We start from the raw sequence: 26,540 nt of genomic DNA on the forward strand, positions 1-26,540 counted from the left end.
GAGAATAGGAAACTCTCGGTTGTCATCTTCGGCAACAGATCTCGTGGCTGCGCCAGGGTAGTGGCGGCCGCCAGAGTCTCAACTTTCTCCGGGGGTGGTTGTACTACTTGGGGATCTATCGGTGCAAGGACACCACTCCTGGAATCTACTACTCTCCTATACTCGGACACAGCAATCAGGCAGGGTTGTGACCAGGTAATACTGTTCCCTGCATTTATAATGTTCCTTGCATCACCTATCGGTGACAGGTGCTTATAGTGCGACCATAGTCAGCTCGGATTTGCTTTCACGTTGAGCCGTTGCAGTGGTCAGAGCTTGCGTTTGCCCCAGCAATGAATAATCTGTCTTCCACAGACATGACAATCGCGATTCGGGACACTCCTTCGGTGTGTTGTCCCATTGTGGGGAGTCCCAAAGTTTAAAAATTTCACAGTTTGATATTTGGACTTCAGTCTTCACACATTACAAACACCTTTAAAAAAAGGTATAACAAGGCAAGTGCACTTTTATTCAAGAATATAACCAAAGCAAAATATATTACAGAGGGTCCTCGGGTTACAACACCGTTCCATTCCTACAACAGTGATGTAACCCCAATTTTGATGTAAGTCGAAACGCACCCTAGCCTAAGTCATTTACCTATCCTAACGCATTTGGAAAATCATAATCTAGAACATATAAACAAAGCCACAGAAAAAGGACATAAATATACTGTACTGTACACTGTACTGTAGTAACAGAAAAAATAGCAAAAAATGAGTAGTAAAATTCCTTTTTATTCCTTCTGATCTCTTTACAATATTTCATTTCAATTCCATGGCTTTCCTCTTCTTTGAAGCACTACCATCTGAAGACTCTGGGTTTCATTTAGGAGCCATGATAAAGGCCAAAAAGTCGCCAAACAAAGCAACATAAACAGCTTGCGGGGCTTCTCCCTCCAAGAACACTTGTGCTGTGTGCAACCAAACTAGTTCGCCAACTCCCTCACTCATATGCTATGTTACTGTGTATTCTTCCGCTGCGCACAACCAAACTAGTTCGCCCACCTAGTCTGTAAGTACGACGCTAACGATGTAAGCCAACACACTCGTGTCTCAGTTTTTTTAAGTTTTTATGGAAGCGAGCGTTGTAAACTCTCATATGTCGAGACATTGTAACCCGAGGATCCCCTGTATTCAATTTACATGTTACTGTCAATGAGTAAAAACTGAAGCTCAAAAATCAATTGACAGAAAGTTGACATGTCTGTTTGGCTGGTGTAGAGGTCGGAGCTGCTGCCACGTAAACAAAAGGTAGTGGGTTTGAGCCTGGGCTCCTTTTGTTTTGAGTAGTGAGGTGCTATTATTATTCCTACTATACTGTAATAACATATCTTTGACTTGAGTCTGTAATACCCGGGGTAAACTTTTGCTACCTGTGAACGATGTGGCTGAAGTGATATAAGCAGACAAACGCTGGTGAATCATGTTTTCTTGGTATCTTGTCACTTGAATTTTTTGTTATTCAGTTTTATTCTTGAACAAAAGCACACTTGTTACATTATACCTTTTGTGAAAGTATTTATTTTACATTCTGGTAACTACTTGAATGATATCAAATCCGTCTCTGCCTCTGTTGTGCAGGCATATACATTCTTAATGTCATTTGAACGTGAGTTATTTGAATCTCCACATTATGGTGCATTGAACTGAGAATGAAGATAGACTTATGTTTTTGGGCACATATATCATTAGCATGGCACTTCTAGATCTAAACAGTAGCGTGGAAAATTACTTGCATACTGAAGTGATTTTTAGCTGCAGGTGGAAGTTCTATGAAGCGACATGAAGAGGTTGTCTGTTACGGTTCTGCCTTTGTCTGCTGCTCCATAAGCTTTATGACCCCAGTCTCGGAAAGTCTATGAATAATTAAACTTGTGCTTTTTCATCCAGAGGAGGATTGTCGTTCGAATGTTGTGCTCCTGAATTTCTAGGCACTGTAATTAAGGCCCTATATATGCGCCTGACCCGATACAGATTGGACACGGAGGCACATGTATAAAATAAACAAACTTTTTTATTTTTCTTGCGCTGAAGGGCACATCTTCCTCGTGACCCCCAGCCACAACACAGTCCCAAGCACAATACAGCAATACCAAAAGCGCTGTTTCTCTGCACCACCACTCCTCCCAGGTAACCTTGTCTTCCTCTGGCCGCTGAGTGGTGCTTGCTGGGTCCTTTTATTGGGCACCCAGAAGTTCTCTAGGTGCTTGATTGCCGACATCTGGCTGCACTTCCGGGTATCGCAAAATTAGTACCCAGAAGGGTCTAGCAGATCCTGCTGCAGCACCCCTTCTGGCGGCTCCTGCGGAACTCAACAGGGTTGCACAAAACTCCAACCCTCATGAAACACTGTGGGAGTCCGAGGCACTGCTGCAACCCAGGGAGGCTGCCACCTAGTGTCCAAGGGGAGATGATGTGTTTCCCATGCTTGCTGCCCTGGTACATATGCTGCAGGGGCATCCCGGCCAGGCATTGTTCCTGGCCATCCCTCACAGCAATTAACTCTGTTCGTTACAAGTGAGTCAAGCAGCTCTTTGTGAAAACTTAATTTTACCTGGTTGCACCCTGACCTCATTCTTTTAGTCACCACCCTAAGCTTGTTACCAGAAGAGAGGATGTCAACACAGACCCATCAATAAATCAAAATATTTGTAATGGCATTTTCCTTTTTTGGAGATGTTGTGTTTTTTTTTTTTTTACTCCCCCAAATATGATAAATTACATTTTTTGGGCTGTGTTTCACCCTGTCACTTACACTCAAAATCCCCACCCAGTAACCACGTGTATAGCTCTTCTCAAGTACTCCAGGACTTGTCTGCTGCTTCTTTCATCTCTTTACTTCCCAAGGATTTTTTAAAAGTATAGACTCTAAGCCTTTAAATCTTACAGTTGATAAATATCAGATAAAAGTGCAACACCTTCAAAATACTTTAAACTTCGCCCTTTGTTTATAATAATTAACACAGGAATTGTAAGATTTATATGGATATCCGCTTTCACATGACCTTTGCATTCTTCAATGCTTATTATTCAATTCAGGATCAATGTAGCTAAAGCCCATCCTAATAGCATAGCATGCAATGCCAGAACCAGTTATAGAAGGGCATGAGTCCATTGCAAGGCATACACGCACACTTACTTAACAGTACTCACTTATTCAGGGCTAATTTAAAGAATCCAGATCTATTCCAACATGAATATTTGTGGGATTTGGGAGGACAATGGGAGTAACAGGAAAATAATTTTCACAGGAGCATAATGCATGTATACACCAGGACTCCGTTGTTAAGTAGTGCAAACCACTGCTCTGATATGCTCCAAAAATCGCCTGATTGCCAAGTTTTATTTATTCTAATATAATGTACAAAAACTTGTTTAATGTTCTTTAACACTTACAGTATACTCTATAAATGTTTTTAGGGGAAACTTAAGTAAAGGTGGTGTGGTTAAATTGAAAAACAAATGTACAATACAGTATTAATGTAGCAGTACAAAAGGGACAAATGACAGTATCTGATACAAGTATGTTATAGCACAATTTCACATGGTATTTTTCTTGCTATTTGATGACATGGTTTAGTAAGCAGCTGTCCAGCTCCATTATCCTACTGGATTGCATTACTCTGAAAATGTGCATAAATTATTTGACTTTAATCACTATGTTAAGTGGCAGCCTTTTTCCCTTGCATATAAAGTCACAATCCTGCTTAATGTGTGAAAAATATAGAATACAATGGATGCAATTATATTTTCCAAATGATTGGACTAAAGGCCATTCTAATACAATACTACTAGCTCTTTTTCTGTGGAAGCGTTGTTAAAGGTCTGGTGCCATGTAAAACTACTACAGAGATCATTCTTGGGGTTATGATTTTTATTTAGCAAATGTCTATACCACATTGACAAGCTCCAAAATATTTCACTGCCTATTAAAACGGTGGATTAATTATATACTTTACACTATGGGGTCACTTTATTAGATTCACCTAACTAATAGTAATAGTAATTTTACTAAATTTACTAAATTACTAAATAGTAATTTTATGTAGGTGCTCCAATTTCCTCCCCTTTCCAAAAGTAATTAAGTTTAGGTTGACCATTGACTCTAAACTAGTCACACTGGGCAGGAACCAATTAAAGAGTTTGTACCTGACTTGTGCCAGATTCTGCCCTTGATCAGTGAGTGTGTCCTTACTTCAGCTGGCATAAGTCTAGTTGCTGCCTTGTTTCCAGTACTATCAGAATGGGCTCTGCACCCTTTGAGCCTGTACTTTAACAATTAGAAAATCCTTGGAAGATAGATAAGAAACAGTTAAGTCTGACATGATCTTTTAATATATACCAATTTTTTAAAGAAAAGTTGATTGCATCCATCTATCGAACTTATAAACCTCCTTAATCCTAAGTAGGGTCATGGGGAAGCTGGAGCCTATCCCAGCACTTGTCAGGTGTAAGGAAGTACAAACCCTGGAGTGAGGAAACACACACCCACATCAATTTAGCACCGCTAATACTGGATTCCATAAAATTGAATACATACAAGCCAGGGTTTCTCAAGGCTGTTAAACAAAATACATTTTTGTATAATGTTGCAGTAATTATGGAAGATTATAGATGCTAAAATTAAAGGCATTCCAAACTGTAGACTACGCTGAAATGCAACACCTAGGCAAGTGGGCTACTTTGGTACAGTCTTATCATGTCATAATTAAAAACATGTCCACCAATCCATCGATCGCAGTTCACATGTCAGTTTAAATGCAATACAATGGTATTTTTAATTTGTGTTCATAAATTTTGTGTCATAACTAAAGGCAAAGAAGACCTATTGAATTTCGCTTAGCAGTAGCTCCATGATTTGAGGCCATGCTTTGATTGTACCAAAACTAAAAGTAATCAAATTGACTAATCAGCATCAAAATGTGGGGCAAGAGGCATCAACAGTTAAGGAAAGGGATGTTTCAATCACAAGTGTGTTGCACTTGGTGAAACTACAGCACTCATAACCAAGATGCAAACCCAAGTATAAATAAAATTTGTATTTGCACAAACTATCTTCTGCAAAGGCTTCAAAAGCGACATAAACCAACACAATTTTTTTTCCCCTCTCCTTCCACTCTACTAGATGAGCTTTGTCCTCTTCCACCTGACTTCAATCCTCTTGGTTGAGGTTGAGTTGTCTCTTAGACCCAGGAGCATTTCCGGTGCTAGGGCATAACCTGATGGAAGTACTTTTGGGTCAATCAGAAGTCCCATAAATTGGAAATTGGAAATCCCATCAGCTCCCCCTGAAGGTGGGGAAATATATTTATCCGTGCTCATCTCCCCTGGTCCTTCCATTGCACTGGCCTCCTAGGTGGGTAAGGGTCCTTATTCAATCCCAGTTGGGATGCCAGTCCCTGTGTACCATCCATTACTTTGGAAAGAAGGTGAACAGAGAGTTGATAAGGCAATACATCTACTTTGCTTTTAGTTATATCATACATTCTATGGACATGAATTAAAATTGAATAAGATTTTGTATTGCATTTTAAACTGGCACGAAAATTGCGTGCAGTAGTGAAAAGCAATCCATAAAATGTTTTTAATTATGGTAGAACCATACCAAAATGTCCCACTTGCATATGTATTGCATTTTAAAATAGTTTACATGTTGCATTTTATTTTGGCAAGAATAGTCTTCCATAATTATAACACAGTGGCCTTGAGGTTTTTTTTTTTTTTTTGGCCACCTCAAACAAGGATAACCACCTCAGTATACACAATTCGTACTAGGAAAGGTTAGAAAAAAAAAATCACTGCTTACTGATGAACCGTCATCTTGCACTGACAAAAAAAGAGAAACCTCCTACTTTTAATTGAAACAAATGCATTCAAAGAAAGAAAAGGCCCTCCTCAAGAAATAAACATTTTTAACAAAAGCACACGCGCCACATTTGTTGGCACCCTTGGAAATTAATGTAAAACAATGTAACTGAAGCATGTTTCCAATTTAAATTAAACATTAAGTTGATTGGAGTGTATGGAAACTTTTCAGCTAAACTCAATGACTCCCTGATTAACTGGGATACAAATGTGAAGAGACAACCAAATTTCCAAAGAAAACAGAACACTCAGTCCAAATGAGGGAAAGTGTGTTGGCCTTAACTCAGGGAATGGTTATAAAAAGAAGTAGCTACTCGCCTGAAAATGGTAATTTTACAGTTAGGGAAATAACAAAATGGTCATCAATTGGAACTGTAACAAACTTGCCTGTAAGAGGATGCAATTTTATTTTATACCCACGTACAGTGAGAAGGATGGTAAGAGAGGCATTAATATGTCCAGGGATCACTGTTGGGGAATTGCAAGCAATAGTAAAATCTTGGGGTTATCTAGCCTTCAGAACCAACAACAACAACATTTATTTATATAGCACATTTTCATACAAACAGTAGCTCAAAGTGCTTTACATAATAAAGAATAGAAAAATAAAAGACACAATAAGAAAACAAAATAAATCAACATTAATTAACATCGAATAAGAGTAAGGTCCAATGGCCAGGGGGGACAGAAAAAAAACTCCAGACAGCTGGAGAAAAAAATAAAATCTGTAGGTATTCCAGACCATGAGACTGCCCAGTCCCCTCTGGGCATTCTACCTAACATAAATGAAACAGTCCTCTTTGGATTTAGGGTTCTCACGGAAGAGCTTGATGATGATGGTCATGTAGATTTCTGCCTTTTAATCCATCCATCATTGTTGGAGCCTCGTGAAGCTTTGAGTAGGTGGAGGTGGCGCAGGCCACCACCACAAAGAAACCGGAAAAAGAAACAGAAAAAGAGAGTAGGGGTCAGTACGGATTTTAGAGCCACCATGAGTAGTTATTATGAGGAAATTGAACATAGAGTATCAGGATTAAGTTAAATTAAGTTAGATTGAAGTTCTAAAAAGGCCATGTTAAAGTAATGTGTTTTCAGCAGTGTTTTAAAGTGCTCCACTGTATCAGCCTGACGAATTCCTATTGGCAGGCTATTCCAGATTTTAGGTCCATAGCAGCAGAAGGCCGCCTCACCACTTCTTTTAAGTTTTGTTCTTGGAATTCTAAGGAGACACTCATTTGAGGATCTGAGGTCACGATTTGGAATATAAGGTGTCAGACATTCCGATATATAAGATGGGGCAAGATTATTTAAGGCTTTATAAACCGTAAGCAGAATTTTAAAGTCAATCCTGAATGACACAGGTAACCAGTGTAGTGACATCAAAACTGGAGTAATGTGTTCAGATTTTCTTTTCCTAGTTAGGATTCTAGCAGCTGCATTCTGCACTAGTTGCAAACGATTTATGTCTTTTTTGGGTAGTCCTGAGAGGAGTGCATTACAGTAATCTAGTCGACTGAAAACAAATGCGTGAACTTATTTATCAGCATCTTTCAGTGATATAAGAGGTCTAACTTTAGCTATGTTTCTTAAGTGGAAAAAATGCTGTCCTAGTGATCTGATTTATATGCGATTTAAAATTCAGATTACAGTCAACAATTACCCCTAAACTTTTTACCTCCGTCTTGACTTTTAATCCTAATGTATCCAGTTTATTTCTAATAGCCTCATTGTATCCATTATTGCTAATCACTAAGATTTCAGTTTTCTCTTTATTTAACTTGAGAAAGTTACTATTCATCCATTCTGAGATACCAGTCAGACATTATGTTAGTGAATCAAGAGAATCGGGGTCATCAGGTGCTATTAATAAGTACAGCTGTGTGTCATCCGCATAGCTGTGGTAGCTCACATTGTGCCCTGAGATAATCTAATGGAAGCATGTAGCTTGAGAAGAGCAGCGGACCCAGGATAGAACCTTGTGGAACACCATATCGGATATCGTGTGTCTTCGAGTTGTAATTACCACAACTAACAAAATAACTAACCACCATCAGACTTCCTCTCCATGGCAACAGCTTATTTGGAAAGTATGTCCGAAAGAAGCCTTTTCTGTCCGTTATCCACAAATGTAAGTGCCTGGAGTTTGTAAAATGTTAGAACACGGTTTCAAAGTTGTAGTATGTGTGGTGGGCGGCCGGGTCCCCCCTTCTACACATGTTCTGGGGGAGCAATCATGTACTGCTCAATACATCCCCCAGGACTCTTGGTGGCACCCTCCCTGGCTGACGATGGTGCCTCAGTTTCCCGCAGAGCTCCATGGGAAATGGAGTTCTCCACAGCCCTGTTGGGAGCTGGGATGGCCGCCAGTGGGTGCTGCATGGGTCCCTGAGCCGGCCTGGACAACTCTGCAGCCCCACCCGGAAGTGCAATCAGAAGCAGGTGATCAAGCACCTGGAGCACTTCTGGGTGGACTATAAAAAGGGCCCGGCCACCACCACTCAGGGCCAGAATTGGGAGGAAGAGGACAAGTTTGTCAAGGAGGAGTGGTGGTGCTAAAACGGGAGTGTAGTTGTGCTTTGGATTTGTGCTTACTGGGACTGTATATTGCCCTTGGGGTTCACGGGGAAGATATGCCCCACAGGTGAAGAAAATAGTCTTTGCTTGGATTTTACACAAGCCTCTGTGTCAGTCTGTGCTGGGTCGGGCGCTATATAGCGCTACTATCACATATGGTTTGATTAAACAAAGATTTAAGTTTTTGGCAATAAACACGCAGTGGGTTTGGTGTGAAAAGGATGGCTATAATAAAAAGAACCTTGTCCTGACTGTGAAATATGGTGGAGGCCCTGTGATATTGTGGAGCTGTTTTTTTCTCCAAAGGCCCTGGAAACATTGTTAGTGTACATGGCATCATGGATTCCATGAAATATAAGATTTTAAATCAAAACCTGGCAGCCTCTGCCAGGAAAGTAAAACTGGGTCGTCATTGGAACTCCCAGCATGATAATGATCTGCAACACATGTTCAAATCAATCCTGCAATGGCTAACTTGGCCACAAAAATCAAAGTTCTGCCATGTCCATCTCAGTCCCCTGACCTGCACCCTATTGAAAACCTGTTGGGTTAAGCTGAAGAGCAGAGTACACAGGAGAGGGCCTAGGACCCTGAATGATCTCGAGAGATTATGTAAAGAAGAATGGTCTCGGATGCCATGCTGTATTCTCCAACCTTACAAAAGGTTATAAGAAAAGACTCTGTGCAGTTATATTAGCAAAGGGGGGTTGTACAAAGTTTTAAATGCAGCCTTTTTTGTTAAAAATATTTATTTCTTGTTGAGGACTTTGTTTTTCTTTGAATTAACTTATTTCAATTAAGTCAGATTTTTTTTTATCATTTTTTCAGTGCAAGATAATGGTTCTTCAGCATTGTTTTTTTTTTTCTTCTTTTTTTCTAACCCTTCTTACAAATTTTTAAGAGGTGCCAATAATAGTGGAGAGCGCTGTATGTTTATTATATATAAAATTCACATTTGTATTAACTTCATCAATTTTCCGATTTTGTAACTGAATACTGAAAGCGTTTCGATAAATTCAGTTTGCTTTCAGAAAAGAGGGCATGAATCATCAGTTGGCTGATATAACATACGAGGTAAGATAACAAATTCACTATCTACTATACTTTTCCTGCTTACTGTGTGAATGTTCATCCATTTCCGGAGTACAGTGGGTGAGATGCAACATTATTTTCTCTTTTGCTTTCAGAATTAGCTGTATAGTTTTCCATAACTCACAGCAAAGTTGTATTTTTCATTGTAATTAGTTTTTTTTTAATTCATCGGGAAGCTGTGTTGGACATGATTAGATCCAACTCTCAGATTGGTCACCATATACTGTTTGTTTATAAGGTGAACTTTATCAGTTTTTAATCATGCACAACTTTGTGGGATATATGCATTCTTCCCTAAATCCAAAAAGCATACAAGTTATTGATGGCTTTAATATAGCCTGGTCTGAGAAAGCCTGAGTATGTCCTTGTCCCCCAATGGACTGGTATTCTTTCTTTTGTTGCTTTTCGGACCTGTGATGTTGTCTTGTGTAGGAAAAATGGGTAGTTTAAGGCCCACAAAAACCTATCCTTTATCTTGCAATGTGTAAATGTATAGTAGATTAATCTGGAATATGACACATATGTAAAGTGTAGGGAAAAGTAGTGCATATGTTGTATTTTTTACTAAAATCATTGACTGAATTCAAACTGGTATATGTGTGGAATACTTTAAGAAATATTGTCAGGTTCATATTTAAATATGCTCTTTCCACTTTCATTAACCATACTTTGGTGCTTCTCAAAGCAATGTAACAGAGAAAACCTTTCTCTCTCTTTTTATCTTATTTCTAAAGCCATGCTTTTTGGAATTAGTTTTACACCGTTGATGAATCTTTTTACATCATGATGTAATTCTAACTTCAATAATTGTTTTTCTATGCAAGATACACAAAGCATTTTATGTTTTTGAAATTACAATACAGAATATGTAATTCAACCTTTTTCAGTTTCTGCCTTTAAATAGCTACTAACTTCTGATACCCTTTTGTCCAAAAGCATGTAATGTGTTTACTGTTTGCAAGGTTACCTACTTTTTATTTTATTATAGCTAAATATACTTCTTGGTTGCACTGTGTTCTCCAGATGTGAATATAAAATGAATTCCACATGTGTGAATCATGCTTTTACCACCCATGTGTAGAGTTAATAGTAGTCATATTAAATCACTTTTGAATTGTGCTTAGATTGCTAATCCACTATCTTTTGCACTGTTCTGGGAAGAGATCAAACAGATCTATAATAGAATGGATACCCAATGAAAATAAGAGTAACTGCTTTATTTAACACTGTAGATTTGTTGTGAGCTTTTCACAGAGCTCTGTTAGGTGGGAAAACCTAGTGCAAAGGTAAATCAAAGGCACATATTAATAGTTATTATCACCAAGATATACCAAAGCACATTCTGAGTGCTAGTCCATTAAAATCTACATTACCTAAAAATAAACTTGACATCTCATTACTGCTCCACTGTCTGACTTGAAGGCGTTTACAGAAACACTGCATATTAAATTTGCTGAAGCAATAGATGTGTAGAAAATACTAAACTTTGCATTTTACTAAAAATAACTACAGGTTTTGAAAGAGTTGTAAATGATAAACATTTTTTGGTTTACGGTAGTGTTATAGAACTATTTAGTGATTCTGATCATGGCTCATAGAAGCTCATGTTGCAAAGCCTGCCTCCTACACTTTAACATTGTGCTGTAGCCTATGTTTAACCAATCAAGTGACAGTCTAGGAGAGCTGCAAGTGATATTCCATTTTCATCCATCTATACCACCCCCTTCCTGCTTCTTTCATGTCACTATGCTGCGAATGCATTCTGTTAGATAAAAAATATTTGCCAGTGTGCAAGAAGAGGAAGCAAAGCTGCTATTGTGCTTGCAGCCTTTTTGAGTATGGTGCTTTTATGGCTTGATTCAAGTAACCAGTGGCTTGCATATTACAATCTACAAAACTTTAAAATGTGAAAGCAGAGCAGGCTTTTCTGAGAGTAGAGCAATGAAGACTGTATGTGTTTGAGTTTGTCTGGATGCTGTTTTTTTTTTTTTCCCCCCCAACAATGTCTATTCTTAGAAAAAACAAACAAAGACTTAATTCTCAAAATGAGTTTCATTCTCCGGAATCTTTATACAAGATGCTTCATGAGGTGAGTCAATATCTTTAATTACTATTTTGTAGTTTAAGAAATTTGTGTCTGTGCTTTAAATAGTTTCTGATAAACTACATAATAAACAAGTTTCAAGTGTTCAATAAAAACTTAAAAATGAAAACTGTGAAATACACTGAGCAGAAACATGGTTTCTGTCCAAGAAAAAGAATACAATTAGATTTTAAGCCTGCTTTTTTTTGAAGAATACATCAGTAGAACTGTTACATAATACTATTTTTTTTATCTTAAATTATCTTAAAATTTGTGATTTTAATAAGGTGATCCTTTATTAAATGGACTCGACTGTATGATAGAAATTCACTACAGTTGTTAAGCTGTATGCTTTTTTTGAATTGTCCAGATTTCCCCAATACTTGAAAGAAGAAATGTTTGTGCCAGTGCTCATAATTGCCTTTAGTCATATGCAGTTCATGAAGACTGTCTAAAGTGTTTGCAAATGTCATTTAACAGTTTGTCTCTTCAATATTTAAGATTCTGTATTACTTACAAATAATATTTGTTTGTTGGCTTTTGTGTGTGCCAAAATTTTGAATTTACAAGTAAATCTTAGCACTGCAGTAATGTTTTCCTGCTTTATATGAATATAAAAACATGAAGCTCTCAAGGGGAAATTGTAGATGACTTTCCTTTAAAATGTTTTTTGTTTTTAGACTAAATGTTACCTTTAATACTTATTAATCAACAAAGTTTTATGAAATATAACTATTGAATATATGGGCATATATTGCATGCAAAAGAAAATCGAGCCTCATTGGATCAAAACGGTCACCTAGTAAATGCAGACTACTGGTCACGTGGACATAGTATAATATAGCCTGTCTTTACACCTCAAACTCTATTTATATATTGTTTACAATAATTTGAACTTGTGTTTTGAAATGACCTAATAAGTAATTATCAGTTCATTCTAAGCTTCCAAAAAAAAGTGTTTTTTGAATGCGTTTGATTTTTAAAAGGAGAAAAAGCCTTTCCAAACCAATCTGATTTTATGCTTAAGCCATCCTCTAACTATTTGCAGACAAGATTAATCAGTATCTTCTGCTGTTGTCACTTTGACAAACAGGCCAACTTTAGAAGTTGTGCTTTAATATATTTAAGTTTCTGAACAGAATGTTTTTACAAATTTTCAAAGATGAAATAATTTAAATAAAATTTGGCTGACAATCTGTTAAAGGATTTTGAAGCCACAAGAAAAGGGAAGAGTTTATTTATAAGTTACTCATTCCATAAACCTCCTATATTGTGTATCTATGGGCATTAGGTGGGGATTAACTTAAGTTCTTATAGTTTTAGTAAAAAACTGATAGTTTTTGGGCATTTGGAGTAGCTTTGAAGGTGTCCGTGAGTTCATATGTCAAAGGTGAACATTAACATTTAAGTCAATAATCAAATGGTATTTCACCCTTGAGGTTGTTTTTTCTTCATCATGGCTTTAAAAACATAGACTTATTTTATAATCTCCTATCAGACACATGCATACATTTCATTCTTTGATTAAAAAAAATTGCCTCAAGATTACCTTTGGGTTTGACTTTATCCATTATTGCCATACAGTCACTGCTTAATAGTTAGTAACAGTTATATAAATTTACTGTTTAAACTTTACAATGGGGTAAAATAAATTGTTAAATTTGTTTCTTATAAATCTTTGATATTTTTAGCTATTTTCTTTTGGCTAATTTTCTTTTTGGGGGAAAAAGGCAATTACAGTCAGAAATGTACATATAAGATGAAACTATAGAGTGTGTAGTGTTAATAAATTAAAATACAATTATTTAACACTAGAATCCCCAAATCCCATGGAAAAGTTTCTGCTTTAGGTATGTGTACAGCATTTCGTTCCTCGCATTTCCTTTTATCCTACACTTACCCAGATCTTTGTAGACACAGAACACACATGAAATTCATGTATTCCAAATAACAATATACTGTATGTGATGATGCCAGGCCCCTATAGACTCCCTCTTCCTACATGGGAGTCTACTGAACCAAAACTGTCGATAGTTATGACCGAGATGAGCTGACAAATGAGGACAATTTTCTGATGATGCCAGAGGATGGTGGAAAAAGTGCCCAAGTGCTTTTATTAAAAACTACTCAAAAACAAAAGTAAAACCAAAAAAGTATCCATTGTGCAGTGTTCTAAAGACAGTGCATATATAAATCCATAAAATCATTGTGAAAAGTGGGGATAAAATCAATTATTAAATCCGTTAAAAATCATGTGTTTACTGTTTACAAGGTTACCTACTTTTTATTTTGCTTATTATAGCTGAATATACTTCTTGGTTGCACTGTGTTTTTTCTCCAGGTGTGAATATAAAAGAATTCCACATGTATAAAGGCGGAGTGGTGGCTCTGAGGCTAGGGATCTGCACTGGCAATTGAAAGGTTGCCGGTTCGAAACCCATAAAATGCGAAAAGGGTCTCTGCTCTGTTGGGCCCTTGAGCAAGGCCCTTAACTTGCAATTGCTCCGTCCTGGGTATGACGTTAATCTGCATCCATCCCTGCATGTAGGCCCTCCAACCTGCAGGGAAAAACTTGGGGGTTGGTGGCAGAATTAACACTCTAGCCACCATAAAAGAAACCTCACACTGTTCCTCTAATTCTGAACTAGTGTGGTACTGAGGTATCACCCATTGCATGGCTGCACTCGGGTCCTAATCTGGATCCTGAGTTGGTTTGTCGTGTGGTGGGTATGGCAATGCACTGTATCAGTGCGTGCTCCTAACCTCCACATGTGTGAATCATGCTTTTACCACCCATGTGTAGAGTTAATAGTAGTTATATTAAATCACTTTTGAATTGTTCTTAGATTGCTAATCCAATATCTTTTGCACTGTTCTGGAAAGCGATCAAACAGATCTATAATAGAATGGATACCCAATGAAAATAAGAGTAACTGCTTTATTTAACAATGTAGATTTGTTGTGAGCTTTTCACAGAACACTGTTTGGGGGGGAGAACATAGTGCAAAGGTAAATCAAAGGCACATGTTAGTAGTTATTACCACCAAGATGCACCAAAAGACATTCTGAGTGCTAGTCCATTAAAATCTATATTACCTAAAATAAACTTGACATCTCATTACTGCTCCACTGCCTGACTTGAAGGCATTTGCAGAAACACTGCATATTAAATTTGCTGAAGCAACAGATGAGCAGAAAATACTAAACTTTGCATTTTACTAAAAACTACAAGTTTTGAAAGAGTTGCAAATGATAAACATTTTTGGTTTACAATAGTGTTGGAACTATTTAGTGATTTTCTGATCATGGCTTACACAATCTGTTAAAAATCAGAGGTTCAAATGCAGACTAACTCCTCCCAATCTTGGCCCACCTCATTCTCTTTCTCCCCGGCTCACCCATTGCTCGCATAGCCGGTGGAGACTCTGCAGCCACAAACCCCATTCTTCCAACCCCGTCTTGGCTGCCTCTGGACATCACAGCCAGACCATCCAAGGTCGGCTCTCCTCCCTTCTTCCTTCGTGCTTACTTGGTCGCACCTTGGAAGCCTAGGGAGGGCACCTGCCTTGCTCGCCACACTCCAACCAAAAATTCAGTGGGGTGAACTAGCCCATAGAGTGCTACAGTCAACGCTCCTTCACGGGGCCCCAGCTCGTACTGTCTCCTCCTTCCAGATGGCCAGATCATCGCCAAGACTGCCTTTCACATCTTTTAACCTCTTTCTTTCCTTTCGATCTTTTTTTCATTTCTTTGATTCCTCCCCTCTCCTTTTGTGCTGGCCAGTATATATGCACACACTTGTCTCCGTGGGCACAGCACCACACATGCCTCAGGAAGCCAAAGAAGCAATTGAGAACGAACATGCAGGTGCGACTCACCTCCACTACCTCATTAACTTCCCGCGATCATGCAATCGAGTGATACAGCTTTCTGGATTTAAATTTGGCCTTTTTTTTTTTTGTTTGAAGCCATGGATCCGCTACATCACACTGCATTATTTATGCTATACAATTCCAGGCACCTCACACACAGTTAAGGAGCCTTTGCTTGAGCTGGGAGATCTCTCTGCCCGAGTTGAATTTCTATCGTTGGGTGAGATTGGTGCTTGGGATGGATGGGACAGCAGGTTGCTTGCCGCTTATGCTGATCGACATATTTACAAAACAAAAGATGCTGATGGAGAGGTGCGGAGGAATTTAAGGTGGACTACGATTACGAGTTTTTTTCGTAAGCTTCAGGGATTCAAGTGTTAACCCTTTTAATTAAAAGAAAATTAGTTTATGCATACCATGTGTAATTTGTAATATACCATTATGCAAAATAAGCTGGTGACAACGAAATTATAAACTTCTCAACATTATTTCTCCTTTTATTCTAAAAGCATGTCTGTGGCGTTTTCAAACATGTTAATGTTGTTGAATTATCAGGGCATGTTAAAAGGAAGATTCCAGATAGTCTGGACCCCTCCAACTGTCACAGCTGGTCCTCAGAGGATGCCATATACCTTTAACTTTGAGTTACAAAGGTTGGTGCAATGATAGACCGCTATACCAGAGTACTATTTATACACTACAATCAGCAATTAACAGTGTTGTACCATCAAAGCTAATCGCTAACCTAGACTGAGAACTTAATGACACCCTCTTCACCTGGATTTGACAGTCTAACTGGCAGATTCCAGTATGTGAGGATTGGCAGCACAAATTCTCCACAATTCTCAGTACAAGTACCCCATAGGGTTATGTGGTAAGTAAAAAGATGAACACTTACAGCTGCTTATGTGTCTCCAACTCTATCATTGTTTGCCGACACCCTCATTATAGGCCAGTTCTGCAAAAATTATACTTTTAACATAATGATGGCAGAATAAAATTTTCACCATTAACATTTATATTAATATTTAATTACAAAACCAAAAGCTGGTCATATACAGTACTATAGGAAAAGAAGGCAGATCACAGTCCATTGTACATCTAATGGAATAATGTGGAGAGGGTTAGCAGCTTTTACTTTCTAAGAATTACTATCAGCATAATCAATCTTGGCTGTAATGAAAAAGGTGTCCTAACAACTATTCTTTTTGATACACTTGTGGAAAGCCCAGGTGTCTCCGTTCGTGCCCACCAACTTCTGAGGTCATTACTGGAGTCTGCACTCATTGGTTGCACAACATTCAGGTATGACACTTGCTTACCTCTGCACTACAAAACACTTCAGAAGGGGTCAAAGTTGCCTTAGAATATTACTGTTGTACAACTCACTTCTTTTCAAGACATGCATTACACATGGTGTCTTAGACAGGCAAACAGTATCTTTAAAGACCACAGTTTGGCTCCAATAGTATGGAAGGTGAACCCGAAGAGTAGAAAGCAGTGTTGCCAAAAGTACCAGGCAAGGTGAAGGTGCAGTTCCAGATGGGTTCTGGAAGAGTGGACTATAATATATCAGGTGTGTGTGTGTGTTTATATATGTATATATATGTGTGTGTATATATTATATATATATGTATATATGTGTGTGTGTATATGTATGTATGTGTGTATATATATATATATATATGTGTGTGTGTGTGTGTGTGTGTGTGTGTGTGTGTGTGTGTATATATGTGTATATATATATGTGTATATATATATATATATATATATATATATATATATGAACTTGGCCCAGACACAGACAGGCAGACATCTTGTTAAAACACCACCACGTTTATTCAACACAATATTTACAAGTATTTTGGTCACCCAGACCCAAATAATGGTCACTCATACCGAGTTCAAAGTGCACAAACCCCAAACCAATCACTCAGTCCTGGCCACAATGCCTTGTCTTCGGGCCGCCTCGACAACTCCGCTTCCGTTGTCCTCCTTCCATCCGACTCTAGCCTCGAATGAATGGAGACGGCCCCTTTTCTATGGTACCCGGATGAGCACCAGGTGTTCCCGGCATTCCTCCTCTGGCCACGCCCCAGCGTGGCGGAAGTGCCGGCTGTCCTCCCGGCTGCTCTCCAGGCGCCGTCATAAATCTTCCCCCCAGCACTTCCTGGTGTGGTGGAAGTGCTGAGGTAACAGGTCCCCAAGGCATTGGGGCGCCTCCTGGCGGTGACCATGGGCCCCTACAGGGTAGGGCTTCCATGCCCTCGATCCGTGGCCCCCAAAGCAACCCGGAAGGCAACCCCCACGTGATCCTGGGTGGGTGCAGACCCACATCCGGTCCTTCATGTCATCCCGGCCGGGTCATGGCCCCTGGCATCCCTGACTATATATATATATATATATATATATATATATATATATATATATATATATATATATATATATATATATATATATATATATATACACACACACAATACAGTATATTTAACCACAATGGTGGCATTATTGCAATGGAGCCCTTGGAAAGCGGATTGAAAAGAGCTGCTACGTTAATTCACTACAAGTGAAAAGAACAGATTTTGAAACTTTGTTCTGTAAGCAAGTACAATAAGCCAGCTAAATTGTAGTTTAAAAGATGTTTGTTAGCAGTGTGTTGTGTTGCCCTTTTGTGGATTAAAACCAGTTAAGTAATACTGATCTCCTTACTTCTTCACTATCTAAGCATTAAATCTTTTAATCTTCATCTCTTCTGACATCACTGCTTGCCATTAAAGCTGGAAAAAAAATTCAACAGCGTACTTGATTTCTATTGCCAATCTATACATTTTCAAATTCAATGTCATAAAGGCTAGAGCCCATCACAAAAACATCAGGCATATAACATTGTACTGTATATATCGAATTTCACACATACTGTACAGACTTTTAAGATTACTAATTAACCTAACATATAGTATAATGAAGGGTGCATTAATTCATCTCTCTATTATTGATCAAATTACACCGGAATTAAAATAATACTTATAAGGAACGTTCTCATTGAAGTACTAACACTAATATAAAATCTTGTTTTATTTTATGGATAAGGGAAGCAAATAAAAAGAAAACCAATAATTTCAGCAATCTCTTTGCACAAGAAGAAGAAAAGGATGGTGTTTTCAAGTAAGCTAATGAATAAGAAGAAAAAAATGTATTTTGGAATGTATAGTAGTTGGTATTTTGCTTCATTGTAGTGAAACTACTTTATGTGCTTGGGAATAACAGTTTTTTGTAATAACTGCTCAGTAGTTACCAATAATGTAATTCTCTCCTGTTTCATTTAAATTTTAGACAAAAAATACTGTAATTCTTCACTAAATTCTCAAGTTTCTATTGCCTTCAACAATGTTGATGTATTGCCCCTAACCAAACCACCAAAGATGCAGCAACTTGCAATATTTCTTGACAACATTCACATTCACAGTAATACTTCAGTATAGTTGAAAATAATCAGTTCAAATAATAATGTTCAGGTAAATCACTTAAAGTTTAAATATAACTTTAAAAGTGGTGGTGTTTTTCATATCATCTGAAGGGTCTACTGTGTGACAGACTGATCATTTTTACATTTTAAGGGACCTGGGTTCAGCGTGTTTTAGAATATTCCATCACTGCATCTCTACATTCTATTATTGCACATTTTTCTTTGCAAAACTGCATACATTTATGTAGTTTAGCTAAGTAGATTCATTGCATGTTAAAGTGAACAATTTCTGTTTGCCGTGTAGTGCAAACCCACCTTTTTGTACCCACTTGTCTATATCAGTAAAACTGCATTTAGTAATGTATTACCAGAATTGAGCAGATTAATTTGCATTTTTAGGACTATCTTTTTTTAAATATTGCAAATAGCCAACTAATAAATGTTCATTTGAAATCCATTTTAGTGGATTTGTAACAATCTTGGAATTAATGGTAGGATATCATTACAAGAACAGATTTATTCGTATCATCTTTCTGTGTCTCTAGAATCTTGGACACTAGCAAGGACTATAGTTCTCTCCTATCTATATTGATCCAGAATACTGCCTCATGTTTGGTTACATGGTTTTTATTTGTCTAGAATTTTGGGCATTTGTATAGTATACACTCAATTGTTACCCAGTCTTTCCTTAACATACCCTATTTATACCTTCCCATTTGCTTATTGTATATATTAGGTGGGGATTGAATGTTTATAAACGTAGGTATATTTATTGCGTGCCATTTTGCATTGTATTATGGAATGATTTTGGATTTTTAATTTTTGTTTTACTTTGTTAACTATAATTGTGTGTAAAGTTATCTTACTGTAATTTGGAAGTAACAATATAATATTTTCAAACAAGTTCAGATTTGTGAGGGTCTGGAGCTGCACCACAGAAACTCCCACACAGGGCCAGTTTAGAATCAACAGTCAAGCTAAAATGCATGACTTTGGATTATGGAAGGGTAACTGAAGCATTCAAAGGAAAAACTACTCGGACATATGGGAACATGTGCATACTACACAGAAACAATGACAAGGGGCCAGATTTAATCTTGGGCCACTGGGTACCTGGGACAGCAATTTGCTAACTAAGTTCACAATTCAAAACTAAATTGGTCTAAATGTTCAAATACTGTGTACAGTGATCCCCCGCTGTATCATGGAAAAATTTCAATAAGTACATCCTACTTGTAGTGTACTTTGCAGCCAATTCATAACAAAGCATACGGTTTTCAACAGTCACTACAGTAGACAAATAGTTTTGCGTTACAGTACCCAGATGATTTCTTACAAGGCTCTTTATTGGCTGAACGAGGAGACTCAACCAATCAGAGTGGGATTTTCATTCTTTTGTGCTCTGATTGGCTGCTGCTAATGTGGTGTAATCTCACAAGAACAGCGAGCGTGGGTCCCCGACACATCTCAGTTCTCTGCGTATCACATACCTTGCTTGTGGTCCGATTGTTGTGAGCAAACTTTTTGTGAACTTTTAATTTTGTTTTAAGCCCTACGATGGCTCCCAAGGGTCCTGCATCTTCTAAGAAGGGAAGGAAAGCGTTACGCCAATATCGCTCGCCATTATGGCTTAAATGAATCAACAGTACACTACATTATTATTATGTTACTCATATCCTTACCCTGACATCCATATATCATGTGTGTTTACAAAGTGTGTTTTAATAAGTTTACATGTGTTTAAAACGTGTGGGAGGGGTATTTTAAGGCTTAAACTATAAAAAAAAAAAAAAAAGTTTGTTTATATGGTCTTTCTATATCGCAGATTTTCACCTATCGCTGATGGGCCTGGAATGTAACTTCAGTGATAGGCAATGAATCACTGTACTTCAAAAACGGGACAGTCTACATATGTACTTAAATTTCACATTGTGCAGTTGATCTTGATAATAAACTGCAATAAAACAGACTGGGGGAAAAATAGTTATAGATTATGGATACACAGTATAACTGGTAAGACTCCTCTGTATGAAAACCAATTCCAAGTTTTACTCTTGAACAATGTGTTCGACGTTAATTAATAAAATCAAAATCATTTTCAGAGTGAAATATATTATAAATATAAATAATATACTAAAACCATGAGAGACTTGCCTTTTGCATTAAATGCTTTGAGTTTTAATGAATAAAATTTAAAAGCATTTTCCTAATGCTGCAAAAAATAATCATTGTGCCATTGTCAAAAGTCATATTAACATAGTGGTTTACTGGTACAGCTGCATTGCTGCTGTTTGATGCACCCCAAAACATTTGCATAAGATTTGCATAAAATAATCTAATTGAAAACAAGGAATGGGACTGTGCCAACGTTTGGGATACCACCGAGCTAGAATCAAGTGAAATATCATTTTATTTACAGAAGATCATAGTGGCATGTAATCTGGTAGTTTCAGTTACAGTGCAGTCCATCTCAGGTGGTACTGCCACAATTTGTTCAGCTTTAACACTGCCATGTAGTGATTGCAAAAATAAGGCTTCCAAAAACATGCCATCAATTAGGAGGTGCTAGAAAAATTAAAGTGTTCTATGGTAATCAGATGAAGCCCAATGTAGGCACTAATTTGTGATTTATTTTTTTTTTTTTTTTCTCTTCTCATTTGCAATGGCTGAAAGAAGAGAACTCATGTTTGCCATTCAATAGTGAAATGTACAATAGAAACCGTGAACATACTGCACAGCTTCAACCTTGTAGGGCAGATTTTTCCCTCTAAACACAAATCAGTATTTTTCTACTATCTATGTTGTAAAATATTTTGTGTATTTTGTAAATTTGAGCTTACTAGCAAGGACTAGAAAAAGATTCTTTTATTTTCAGTTATCTTTACCCAATTACAATTTAATTCAGTTAAAAGTGTTGCTTTAATTATTAAATATAAACATGACATTTCACTTTCATCCTTTGTATGTTAATATTCCTAAGTAAATCGATCACAATTGCCACTTACCTATTAAGATATTTCTGGCAAAATATACAGAGAATTTCTAATGAGAGCCTGTTACTTTTTCCCTCCTTCAGAGTACTGAGCATGTTGCAGCTTTCTGCCAAAGTCTTCATGACATGAATCTTTCTGAGCTGTCAAGTCAAAGTTTGGATTCTTTGGCTCATCAACCTGTAACACAGCGACAACTTACTGATACAGATAAAATGAGAAAAGTCATCTGTGAGCTGGTGGAAACTGAAAGAACTTATGTCAAAGTTAGTAACATTAATCCTTAATTTTTACTTATAAGTGAAAACTTGAATATGTTTGTCCAACTTGATAAATGATTGTAAATTCATATCTTGTAGTGAAATGTACTGCATTCCCACTTGGGGCATAATTATTTTTTTTAATAGCCTGATTCTTTTCATATTTATATTATTGTACACATCTAGGTGAATTATTATGTTTGTGGCACCTCCCCAAGCTCAAAATCAGCATATTGTAGTATGAGCTGTTTGTTTATAATTAATATCAGAACAAAATACTCATCATGAATGTGTAAGTATTTTGTATTTACTTTTTATTCAGTTTTTGCACAGAATCAACCTATAAAGATGGATTAAGCTAAAATTTAGTTTTGCTTTCCTTTGTGCATTATAATCCATATCTGTTTCTGTGACTTAGATTGAATTTCAATACCTAATGCTTTTTTCTATAATGTAGTATTATTTTATCCATTTTTTTTTATTCTTAAATAGTATTGCATGCTATGGTCCAAACATAATTAACAAGTGAAGGTCATTTGGCCATTTTCAATTGATTCCTCATTATGGCGCATAACTCTTGTATAAATATATACAATTTAAACTCAATTTTTTAACATATGGCATTCAATTATTAAAACACTCTCTCTGCTCATTTCTGAAAAGCAAAATGCCAGTCTCTTAGCAACAAGAAATATTCTCTCTACAGTGAATGTTTAGTGCCAAAGATAGCAACAAACTGAGATCAGACAATAAAGTATCCAAGTCCGTGAATGCCAGGTTAGTTTATATTTACTGAGCCATGTCTACAGTGTACACATTTGTTAGCAATCGATATTTAGCCTGTGAGAGGTTCTAAGCAGAAATGGGAGGAAAATAGATGAATCAGTTTTCATAATTGATGTGTACTGTGTGCTGGAGTAATTTATTTAAATAATATAAAATTGATGAGGAACACATAAGAAAAGCCTAAGACCTTGATCTGCTCTGGCAGGTTTTCAGCTTTTCCATGACTTAAAGCTAGATAACTAGCCACATAACTTCCCCATTCTCTCTCTGTCTCTGCTACTTCTATTAAATGCACAGGTCTAGTAAAACTTTTGAGTGTGAATGTGATATCCTGTATGCATAGATACATGTAAAATAATGTCATATTCCATCCCTAATTGGTTCTGGAATGTTGACTTAAAATAAGGCAACTCACTTGTTACAGTAACTTTATCTTTTCAATAGCAGCCAGAAATGAATTAATGTCTAGATTCTTTAGGAATCAATATTTCAAAATATAAATTTATGGAACATATAAATGAATCACTCGTCATTCAGCCACATTTTGTATTCGTGCATGTCTGCAGGCATCAGGTTTTTGGGCTTTGTTAGCTTAATCCTCTCACTGATTTTATGTCACTTAAACAAACCACACTCTTTAAAGCAGGTTGAAGATGTGTCACTGGCAATATCATAACAGAAACAATGTTAATCTTTGTTTCTTTTTATTTGTGAAGGAACGCTTAAGAGTATGGGGGAATGGATAGTGGGGCTGGCCAGGTTTTCTGAGAAAAGCAAGCAGGTGCTCTGTATCCATAAATAAACATTTTGTGTGTATTCAATCAAAAACATTGTGACTTCCTAAAGGTGTCGCAGTTCGTACAGGATGCATGTATGTAAATGAAATAAAGTAAATTCTGTGTTGATCTGTTAAGATATTTCCAAAGCCCCTGCATGCACATTGGATTACAGAGTGGTAGACAATTATGTAAGTTGTCTTTATACCATATTTAATATCATAGCCACTATCCATCTTAAAATAATAAATTTTTAATCGAAAAAAGAGAAATATTTACTTCATTACATTTCTGCCCTGCAAACTTATACATTTTGATTGGACAGAATAAATAACCTTCTGTGCAGTCTTTTCACAGGATTGAGAGATCACCGCTTACCACCCCAATAATATAATCACCCCGCAAAGAAATTGGCACATATCCTTTTATTTTGAAATCAATGCACATTTGAGGCTCTGTCATGTCAAATAGATGTTTTAAGAGTGTCATCCCACACTTTTAGTCTAATCCTTATGAATTCTGTAGGAGTATTATACATCTGATTTTTCTTTTCATAGGACCTTCATTGTCTTATTGAGAAATATTTGACACCTTTGCAGAAAGAAATGTTCCTTACTCAAGATGAGGTAAGCAAACCATTATATATTTTAGAAATGTAATGTTTCTGACCATTCTAAAAATAGATTTGTGATTATACACTCACCTAAAGAATTATTAGGAACACCATACTAATACGGTGTTTGACCCCCTTTCGCCTTCAGAACTGCCTTAATTCTACGTGGCATTGATTCAACAAGGTGCTGAAAGCATTCTTTAGAAATGTTGGCCCATATTGATAGGATAGCATCTTGCAGTTGATGGAGATTTGTGGGATGCACATCCAGGGCACGAAGCTCCCGTTCCACCACATCCCAAAGATGCTCTATTGGGTTGAGATCTGGTGACTGTGGGGGCCATTTTAGTACAATGAACTCATTGTCATGTTCAAGAAACCAATTTGAAATGATTCGAGCTTTGTGACATGGTGCATTATCCTGCTGGAAGTAGCCATCAGAGGATGGGTACATGGTGGTCATGAAGGGATGGACATGTTCAGAAACAATGCTTGGGTAGCCCGTGGCATTTAAACGATGCCCAACTGGCACTAAGGGTCATAAAGTGAAAGAAAACATCCCCCACACCATTACACCACCAGCCTGCACAGTGGTAACAAGACATGATGGATCCATGTTCTCATTCTGTTTACGCCAAATTCTGACTCTACCATTTGAATGTCTCAACAGAAATCGAGACTCATCAGACCAGGCAACATTTTTCCAGTCTTCAACTGTCCAATTTTGGTGAGCTCATGCAAATTGTAGCCTCTTTTTCCAATTTGTAGTGGAGATGAGTGGTACCCGGTGGGGTCTTCTGCTGTTGTAGCCCATCCGCCTCAAGGTTGTGTGTGTTGTGGCTTCACAAATGCTTTGCTGCATACCTCGGTTGTAACGAGTGGTTATTTCAGTCAAAGTTGCTCTTCTATCAGCTTGAATCAGTCGGCCCATTCTCCTCTGACCTCTAGCATCAACAAGGCATTTTCGCCCACAGGACTGCCGCATACTGGATGGTTTTCCCTTTTCACACCATTCTTTGTAAACCCTAGAAATGGTTGTGCGTGAAAATCCCAGTAACTGAGCAGATTGTGAAATACTCAGACCGGCCCGTCTGGCACCAACAACCATGCCACGCTCAAAATTGCTTAAATCACCTTTCTTTCCCATTCTGACATTCAGTTTTGAGTTCAGGAGATTGTCTTGACCAGGACCACACCTCTAAATGCATTTAAGCAACTGCCATGTGATTGGTTGATTAGATAATTGCATTAATGAGAAATTGAACAGGTGTTCCTAATAATCCTTTAGGTGAGTGTAAATGTTTTTCTATGTAAATTTTGAAAAAATGTTCAAAGCATGTAATTGGAATGTTTTTAGTTCATAGTTTCATAAAGTTGAACATTACAGTGGTATCCTACTCAAACAAATAATACCATAACAAGTACAACCATTTACTAAAAATCAGTACAGAGAAAACAAAGGAAAAATAGAAATACAAAAGAAAACCCCGCAAAACAAGATTCAACCCCCACTCAAGGGAAAGAAAAAAAGAGATGTGAGCAAAAATAGTAAGCCTACTTTTTAAATAGAACAATTGAATAGCATAACAGTCAGTCATAGGCCCAACACACATATTCTAAAATAATAATTAATTCTTGCCATGTTTAAAAATTTTTTAAACATTTCTTCGAAGAGAGTATTTGATCTTTTTTTTAATCTGAGATAATCTGAAATTTCACATACCCACTGAATTATCAAAAATGGGTTGAAATTTATCCAGCTAAACAAGATAAATCTTTATACTAGTAGTGTGGTATAGGCTATTGCAATCAATTTAGCCTTATATATGTTAATGTCATCTTGGGAGTATATTAAAATTAATGGATTTGGAGTGATTGGAACACCTGGGGCTGGGCTGAGAAGTATGTAAAGGTTTTTGTACAAAGTTATGTTAATTTCCTTCATTCCCAAATCAAATAGCAAATAGTAATGCTGGTGCACAATGGAAGTATTTGCCCTGGGTGCATTTCATAACAATTTTTAAGAGATACATTTGGTTGATGAAAGACCTTTAGTTGAATTATGAAATGCTTGGTGCATAAAGAACTAGAATGCATTTAGTATTTGGCTGAGCGCCAC

The 26,540-nt window shown here is 37.2% G+C and overlaps 1 protein-coding gene across 5 annotated transcripts in view; it reads left to right on the forward strand.

Annotated features, from left to right (window-relative positions):
• Positions 1 to 26,540, forward strand: part of LOC120523519 (T-lymphoma invasion and metastasis-inducing protein 1-like) — a 495,064-nt gene that overhangs the window by 357,287 nt on the left and 111,237 nt on the right. For 4 of the 5 annotated variants that reach the window (XM_039744911.1, XM_039744910.1, XM_039744912.1 and 1 more), the window contains 2 exons: positions 22,073 to 22,252; positions 24,366 to 24,434. In XM_039744911.1, the coding sequence (XP_039600845.1) occupies positions 22,073 to 22,252; positions 24,366 to 24,434 (249 nt within the window). Of the gene's footprint in view, positions 1 to 11,033; positions 11,662 to 22,072; positions 22,253 to 24,365; positions 24,435 to 26,540 lie in introns of those variants that run through there. The other variant, XM_039744913.1, reaches the window with a different exon arrangement.

This window comes from Polypterus senegalus, chromosome 2 (assembly GCF_016835505.1).
Source record: "Polypterus senegalus isolate Bchr_013 chromosome 2, ASM1683550v1, whole genome shotgun sequence".
In the NCBI taxonomy this organism is placed as follows: Eukaryota; Metazoa; Chordata; class Cladistia; order Polypteriformes; family Polypteridae; genus Polypterus; species Polypterus senegalus.